Source organism: Trypanosoma equiperdum (genome assembly GCF_001457755.1).
Source record: "Trypanosoma equiperdum strain OVI genome assembly, contig: ctg_561, whole genome shotgun sequence".
Classification (NCBI taxonomy): Eukaryota; Euglenozoa; class Kinetoplastea; order Trypanosomatida; family Trypanosomatidae; genus Trypanosoma; species Trypanosoma equiperdum.
Genome location: NW_027124489.1, coordinates 53,195 through 60,970, shown reverse-complemented (window position 1 = coordinate 60,970; position 7,776 = coordinate 53,195). Strand labels below are relative to the sequence as shown.

Here is a 7,776-nt window from a genome sequence, read left to right as displayed (position 1 = left end):
ACTTTAGGTTCACAAGGCACTGTCCATTTTCATTCTTATTTCGTTCGCGGATTTAAAAAAAAAAAAGTAGTGACAACAACAACAATAATAATAATAATGAATCTGTAACAAATAACATGTGAAACAATCATACACACTGAACTTTACCTTCACCACCAAATTCATTTGTAAACCTACCGCTCAAGCACTTTATCTGTCCCATTGCATATATGGTTGCATTTTACGTCTCACCCACGTGAGAACATTCTTCCGCTCTTCTATGTTGCAGGCTGCGGCGGAAAGTCCACTGGGTGCGTAGCGACAGTTCTGATAGTACCCACCATTCACAATATCATCCCTTAGACAGCAATCCACTACTGTCTGACTCCCTTCACGGGCACTACGCATGAAGAGGAGGTATATCCAACGGAACCAACGAAATGTGGCAGCAAGAGGCACATAACGGTATATACCAGTCACTACACCACCTGGGACGGCCACACAGGTTGTGTAATTTGGCGCGCCAGCTTCATCATCACCTCCCCCGTCTCCGCTGTCGTTGTTATTACTCGCTCGGTTGCCGCTGTTATGTTTGTAATGATAAAGGTTTAAGTTACTACCTTTGTTGATGGCACTTGAGCCCAGTGAGGGGTGGGACGTATCGGTTGGACAAAATGATGCATTTCCTTTCGTTGTGGAGTGGTAGGAACGACTAGCGAGTTCTTGTGCGTGGTAAATGCAGCCAAGTTTTGTGAGCCCATACTGTTCAAGTCCATCGAACTTCCCACGCACTCGTGGAGACCACACCCCCCGACCCGAAAGGTACGTTTGCACAATATTTCCTCTCACTGCTACATGGGCAGAGCACGAAACGTTTACAATCCGGCCACCGCTCTCTGCGATAAGTGGAAGGAGTCCTTCTGTCAATAGGTACGGCCCAAGCAGGTTCACAGCCAGCTGTTCATCGTCACCGCAGCGTGACATCACTTGCCGTTGGTGCATAACCCCAGCGCAGTTGACCAAAATATCTAGTCGCGTGTTGGTATGACGAAGTCTCCTACAGTAGTCGCGCACTGCAAGAAAGTCTGAGAGGTCAAGTGGGGTAAATTGCACCACTTGTCCTTCACAATGAGCGGAACGCCTTATGTAGGTTATCGCTGCCTCAGCATGAGAGCTGCTACGGGCTAAAACAGTTACATCGGCGCCCGCTGCAGCAAGTCGGGCCGCCGTTTCCTTCCCAATGCCGCCGGTGCCGCCCGTAACAACCACATGGCGACCCGTAAGATCCTTTACGGTCCGACAACTGCGACCGCGGGCGTACAACCGTGAACCAATAAGAAGAAATACGAGATAAGCCCCTTGAAGTTCTAGTGGAACCGCCGCAAAGGGATCAAAGTAAGTGGCGGCATAAGCAGCTACGCAACCAAGTGGTATGATGGCAAATGTGAGGCTCTCCCGCATGATAGTGTAGGTGTGCCGGCCGTAATGGTATGTGTGCTCACCATCAAACAGTCTCACCGTGCGATACATGCCAGGGAACAACGGCTTCTGTTTTGCCTGGGAAATTTTACGTGGAGGAAAGAGAGACGGCGTCTGTCGGTAGCTCCGGCAGCTCTCGTACAAACAATAACATCGGCTGCACGGAATTCTGACGCGTATTTGTCGCACTGAAGCTACCACGAGACGACGGCTTAGCTGGAATGGCATTAGGTAATCGCCCTATTCCCGTCTGTCTTCGTGTCTATGTTGATACGTTATGGTAAGTGTTCCTTCCAACAATTTCCCCTCTACACCCTCGTCTCTCCACAATTCAATGGAGTTTTCGGTGTCGGTATATGTACACGGGAACGTCCTCTACTATAGCTGCGTACGCATCTTGCATTGTTGACAAGTCACGGAAAAAACAAACAAACAACACCAGCGAGTGGCACAAGATTTGAACGAGGAAGAAGAGATGCCACCAAACAAAACAGAACGCGCTGCTCGCGGCCTCGCATGCGTCTACAACGTGATGGTGTGCCAAGAAACGAATGACATGCAACTGCATAGCATTACTCCTCTGGCACGAACAGAATCCGATCGCTTATTGATCGGAACGGTGCACAGTTCTGTACATTAAACATGAAAATACAAAGTAAGAAAGTTATAGACAGTGACGATAAACTAAACGAATCGGTATGTATTCATTAAAAAAAAAAACAACAACCCTTTAAACCCACGAAAAAATGAGGTGTCATCTCCTGGCACGGCTTTCAGCGATTGCCTCAATGATCAGTTCGCACTGCTAACCTTACTAAGGTTATTACTAACACTGCTGCTGGTGTCCCCTTTGTTATCTGCTCGCGGCCTTACGGTGTAGTACCTCGCAATTGCTTTCGCCATTGCCCACTGCATCACCTCACGACAACTCTTGGAGTCGTGCGCCCGGCGACTGAGACCTGACGGCATGCACATGCATGCTGCGTAAAAACCGCCACTTTCCAGATCTTCCCGCACGCAACAATTCACTACTGTTTGGCTTCCCTCATAGCCGTCCTTCATCCATAATGAGCGAAGCGCACGGCCCAACAAACCCGTGCCAAGAAATGGTGGACTCTCTCGCCATGTGTGACCTGTCGCACAGAACCCTGGATCAACAGCACAAACATCCACTGGCCGCAGGTCAGCCGAAGGCGTGTTCAGTGGAATACCTTCGTAGCGCCTAGCGGCTAGGGACTGAACATGGTAAATATTACCCAGCTTTGATGCGCTGTAGCAGCGTGCCGTTAGCTGCTGTGTATCTTCTGATGGTTTCAGGGTCATTCGCTCGCGAACAACATCGGCACGACGAACGCCGTTATGCGATGCACATGTAACGTAAACAATGCGGCCGCCACGACGTGACCGACGCAGTGATGGCAGTAATGCCTCTGTTAGATGGAATGGGCCAAGGAAGTTGGTTGCAATATGCTCTTCGAGACCCTGTCGCGTTGCGTTCGGCACCTCGCGCCACACAGCGGCGGAATTCACCAACAAGTCTACGCGGTTATCGAACATTCCCTTAATGCGGGCGGCCGCTGCCATGACTTCCAATTGATCTGATAAATCAACCGACACAAAGGTCAAGCGTTCCAGTGGTGTGTCCTCCTCTGACTCCTTTGGGAGCCGACAGTTTTTCCGAATAAACTCTCTTGTCTCTGTTTCCTTTCCTGGACGGGAGGCGACCACTACGTGAGCTCCCATTTCCCACAGTTGCATGGCGGTGTAGAGCCCAATACCACTTGTTCCACCTGTAACAACGCAAACATGGTCAGTGAAGTCCTTTCGGAGGCGGTTCATTCGTCCCCGCACGCTGTAGCGCTGCAGTAAAATACATCCACTCCAATAAAGGGCATTAGTGATCCAGGTGGTGAGGTACAGCGGCGCAAGAACATTGTATATACCCAGCATGACCAACGGCAACCACATGCGCCGGCCGTGCAGTAACAAGTAGAAGTTGTGCCGTAAAGAAGAGTAGTTGGCAAGATCGTCACCAAATGCGTAGGCGGAGGCGTCCGCTTTATTTTCACTGAGTGTATGCATCTTTGGTTGCGTCGTCCTTGGACTAGGAGTTGTTGTGCTATGATGTCGAAAAATTGACACTTTGTCGGCCTGAAAGCGAAGCGTCCCGACGATACTGGCGCCTAAGGCGACTCTCCCCTTCCTCACAAGATGCATCACTTTGTCGTGTTGATTCGCCGTGGTTCTGTCGTCCTTTTTTTTTTTGCTTTGTCTTACTTAGGGGACCTCTTAGTGCGCTCGTTCCTCTTTCTGCACTTCTCCACAGATGATGCGACAATAAATGGGAAATGAATGACGGTTTTGCACAGTGGTAAGATGGCAGATGAGATTGTTGAATTGCGTCACCCTTCTACTTCGGTCATAACCACGCGTTAATTCGATAGCTACAGTACAAGCAAAAGAGTCATTATACCCCCTTCGCTTTCCATAGAAGACAATGAACACGTCGTTATACCGCAACAGGTCACCACTCTTTCCTTTCCGATGCTTAGCAATGAAGTTTTCAATCACTCTTCTTCCCCTGTAGGGGAGCCAACTCCCACTCTGGCCGCCTTTGCACCGGTTTCACACTCTGGTGCTTCGCTGTACCGTTGTAGTCACCAATTTTCTTCGCCACATTTTCTTGTGTAACATCCGGCTTATCCAACCACTCGCGCAAGTAATCATCCCTTGACTTAGCCACAGAGTCACGCTGATCTTCGTAAGAGTATTGGGCCCAATATTTCCGTTGCCGGGGGTCGAACCATTGCGGTTTATCCTCCTGTAGGTTGTGGTAGGCGGCCTTCATACGGCGGTGGTACGGCATTTCCTGATGTCTCATCGAGTTTTTCTCTACCGGAACACCTAAACGGAAGTCATATTTTGCCTTTTCTTCATATGACATATATACGCGATTTTTCTTGTACCACTCGCTATGGCCCTCTTCACCGGGTTCCGGACCCCACTCCTCTGGCCAACCAAACTCTGGTGGAGGCGTTAAGCCATCTTGTTCTTTCTTCCAGTCGTGCAAATGGTGGAGCTTCTCCGACTCGCTAAGTTGACGCCGTGGCTCTAATGACTTAACAGTGGCGCCTCGCTGTTGTTCCTCGTAGGTGTTGTACCGAGGTGCCGGCTCGTGCTTGGGGAACATATCTTCGAAATATTTGTAGCCTGACCGTAGTGGACTCCGGGTGGTGAACATGATACCCGCTAAACACTTCACGGAGTGGCGCATGACCTATTGAAGTTCTGAGTAACGCAGGTGGAAGTGGCCGCGGCCACAAATTGCAAGACAGTCGGCGCAACGGCGCCTTATAATGCAAACGTGTTTTGGTGCTTGCTCCTACGGCACCCGGTAAATACGCTCCTCGTTTTTTTTCTTCTTTTTTTTTTCAAAAAAATATTTTTACGATGTGTGCGCGCGTGTGAAATGAGAGCATCTGCAATAACAGCGTTGAGGACAAGGCAATCAGTCACCAGACGCCTTAAGATGTCCCGAGGGAAGGGGAAGAAAAACTCCAAAGTTAAACAAAGAAACGACTGTGATAATGAGCCACAGCAAACATTCTGGTTAAATAAAACTCATTTCACGCCTGCCAACGGGACTAGCAATACCTGTTGGCGATAGTTACGTTACCTTCTGGGAGTGACATTCGTGAACTCATCCTTATTTTTGTATTTTCCTGCATTTCTGACCTTTCTTTCTATCTTTTCTTTTTCCCCCTTTCCTCTCTCTCTCTCTCTCAGGTGACGCGCCATATTTACTTTCCTCAACATTGTGGCAGCCGCTTCCGGCATTCACCTCTCTTTCTTACAACTCCACAAAAATTACGATTTCGATGAAGGTCCGGGGAGGACTTGCTGCAAAAACTTCTCAAGGTCATTAATTTCTTTGGGATGAGAGGAGTGCTCCATTGGGTAGGAATAGAGCGTGACGGGGCCCACGCCAAGGCTCTCCAACGTTTCCTTAGTTTTCTCAGCCGCACTGAAAGGGATGATGTTGTCCATCGTGCCGTGGCAGAGGAGCACTGGTAGACTTTTGTTGCACAGCTGCGGCAATATTTTCTCCGCGGCAGCGAAATATCCCGACAAGGCAGCCACACCTGCTGGTGCAATGCGAGCGGTCAGGCCTGCGGCGAGTGAGATAACAGCACCTTGCGAGAATCCGGCATACACCACGCGACCAGCAGGTACTTGGTAGCGCCGTGACGCGGTGTATGCGAGACTTTTGAGGTAATTGGCTGACATTATGATGGCCTCAGCATCCTCCGTTACTCCATTCCCTGAACTCACATTTCTGATGTCATACCATGAATTCATAACTGCTCCTCCATTAATACCGACGGGCTGCATGGATGCTGTTGGGAGTAAAAACAAAAGATGTGGGAGGCGCCGTGAAAGCTCCACTGCAACACTCTCCCAACCATTGGCGGAGTCCCCCAAACCGTGTGTGAGGGTCACAATACCACTGGGGCTTTGTCTGTTGCCGATTTGCAGAAGCGGGCCATACTTCAGTCCGTGTGTGATGAGCTCCGTTTCACGTGTTTTTTCAAGTTTCTCCTGAAGATCCTTTTGCTCAATGCATCCCGAGAAGTCGCTGACACCGTATAGAGTTCGCAGTTCTTCCTTGATCTGATTTGCCGTCAGATTCTCAACCGGCGTGCCAAACATTATCGTCAACTTTCAGTGAGGTTTCGTAAATGACAAGTAAGTTCTCCTTTTTTTTTTTGCCCTTCTGATTTATTTAACAACGGTGCACTAACAATAATGGGTCAAAAAAATAATAATAAGATTTCCTATAGCTTTGATAAAGTGTTAATTCTTTTTCTGTGGATGTCTTCACTTGCTCCCGAGCAACTTCGCAACGTTCCTCGCGCCGAAGCCAATAGGTCACCAAAAAATGTGAAAAACAACAGTTGCTTTTGTGTTTACAGGAAACGGTGAGATGTAATGTAAATTCGCCTCATAACCTTCTCACCCCTTATTTTTATACGTTTCTTCGATGCTGCGCAGCCCGACAGTAATTTCTGTCTCACATCTGCATAGTTGAGTTAATGGACACCACTCGCACAACTCCATACATCCCAACTCTGAACCATAATGTGATTGATTGTGAGGAACACTGCGGTAAGTAAATGCAACTGCGACTACTTCATCTTTTTCCTCTTCTCCGCCGCGGCCTGTTGGTGGCGCCTCGCAATTGCAGTCAAGGCATGCAACGCACCATACACCGCAGCCGCCAAAAGTAGCGGATAACCCCATCGTTCCACAACAGAAGTGGCAGCCCTTCGCCGCCAGGTGCGCATCTCCACTTCATCAGGTGATAGTCCCTCCACCTTCAACCAGGAGGGAATCCAATTCTTGCAGCCACCCGCTTTCACTGTTAAATTAAACTCCAAAATAAATGCAACACTGGGATCACGCTCATCATCACTACTGTTTTCCACACTGTACGTAACTGTGCCCACCTCTACGGCATCTTCATTGTCACCTTCTTCATATAGTTTACTAACGTGAGTCGCGGTGTCGCCTAGAGTTGTATCGTGTTCAATATGTTTAGTCACGCGGTAGTTGAAGAACACATCTGCCCGCTCTTCCGCTTCGCAGGCCGTCAACAAAAGTGTGCAGCGCCCCGAGCGGAATCCCGCGTTAAGCTTTCGGGACTCCTCGCACTGCAGTCCCGCGACATATTTCGTTAATTGTTGCGCTTCCGTATTGAGGGTTACAGCGAGTTCGCCAGCAGGCGCATTCACACTAGCCATTGAAGTGGTTTGTTCATCACTTGAGCGCCATGTGAGGAACCACAACAACTGTGGCTGCTTGAGTTTTTCTACTGGGCCAATTTCATGTGCGAATGTAATTGTGGTGGATTCATCAGTTACCTGCGCAGTGAGTTGCGTGGCAGTCAACAGTAGGAGGAAATATGAAAAGAAAAGCAACCGCACTATCATTTGTTCGGATGGCGGGGGGGGGGGAACGCAGCCCTGCACTGATGTTTCTATATGCACCCCCCCTTTTTTTCCCCTTTAGTTGCCTTCGTTTTGTACTTTCTGAATATTTTACCTCGAACAGTCGTCTGTTACCTTTAAATGTAGGAAAGGGGGAGGAGGGAAAAAGAGAAAAAAGAAAAAAGAAACAACTAAGGGCGAAGAACCCTTTGTTCCTCCGCTCCTTTTTTCTTCTTTTTCTTTTTGAAGCACTAGAAACGAATAAGCTGCAAAAGCGCCGTCACGTACTGTAGGGGCGCACTCTCCCTTTCCTTTCCTTTCCTTTTCAACC

General features: G+C 48.9%; 5 protein-coding genes across 5 annotated transcripts; all 5 read right to left on the bottom strand.

The window, feature by feature from the left end:
- Window positions 1-189: 189 nt before the first annotated feature.
- On the bottom strand, window positions 190-1,686 carry TEOVI_000251500 (beta-ketoacyl-ACP reductase 2; the record flags this gene model as incomplete). The annotated part of the gene is made up of 1 exon (XM_067225583.1): window positions 190-1,686. The coding sequence occupies one exon, from the start codon at window positions 1,684-1,686 to the stop codon at window positions 190-192; it is 1,497 nt and encodes a 498-aa protein (XP_067081684.1).
- Window positions 1,687-2,250: 564 nt separating this feature from the next.
- TEOVI_000251400 (short-chain dehydrogenase, putative) lies at window positions 2,251-3,675 on the bottom strand (the record flags this gene model as incomplete). Its single annotated transcript, XM_067225582.1, has 1 exon — window positions 2,251-3,675. The coding sequence occupies one exon, from the start codon at window positions 3,673-3,675 to the stop codon at window positions 2,251-2,253; it is 1,425 nt and encodes a 474-aa protein (XP_067081683.1).
- Window positions 3,676-4,021: 346 nt separating this feature from the next.
- TEOVI_000251300 (uncharacterized protein) lies at window positions 4,022-4,732 on the bottom strand (the record flags this gene model as incomplete). Its single annotated transcript, XM_067225581.1, has 1 exon — window positions 4,022-4,732. One exon carries the CDS (start codon window positions 4,730-4,732, stop codon window positions 4,022-4,024), a length of 711 nt encoding a protein of 236 aa, XP_067081682.1.
- Window positions 4,733-5,325: 593 nt separating this feature from the next.
- TEOVI_000251200 (lysophospholipase, putative) lies at window positions 5,326-6,168 on the bottom strand (the record flags this gene model as incomplete). The annotated part of the gene is made up of 1 exon (XM_067225580.1): window positions 5,326-6,168. The coding sequence occupies one exon, from the start codon at window positions 6,166-6,168 to the stop codon at window positions 5,326-5,328; it is 843 nt and encodes a 280-aa protein (XP_067081681.1).
- Window positions 6,169-6,644: 476 nt separating this feature from the next.
- Window positions 6,645-7,448, bottom strand: TEOVI_000251100 (uncharacterized protein; the record flags this gene model as incomplete). The annotated part of the gene is made up of 1 exon (XM_067225579.1): window positions 6,645-7,448. The coding sequence occupies one exon, from the start codon at window positions 7,446-7,448 to the stop codon at window positions 6,645-6,647; it is 804 nt and encodes a 267-aa protein (XP_067081680.1).
- Between the last annotated feature and the right edge of the window lie 328 nt (window positions 7,449-7,776).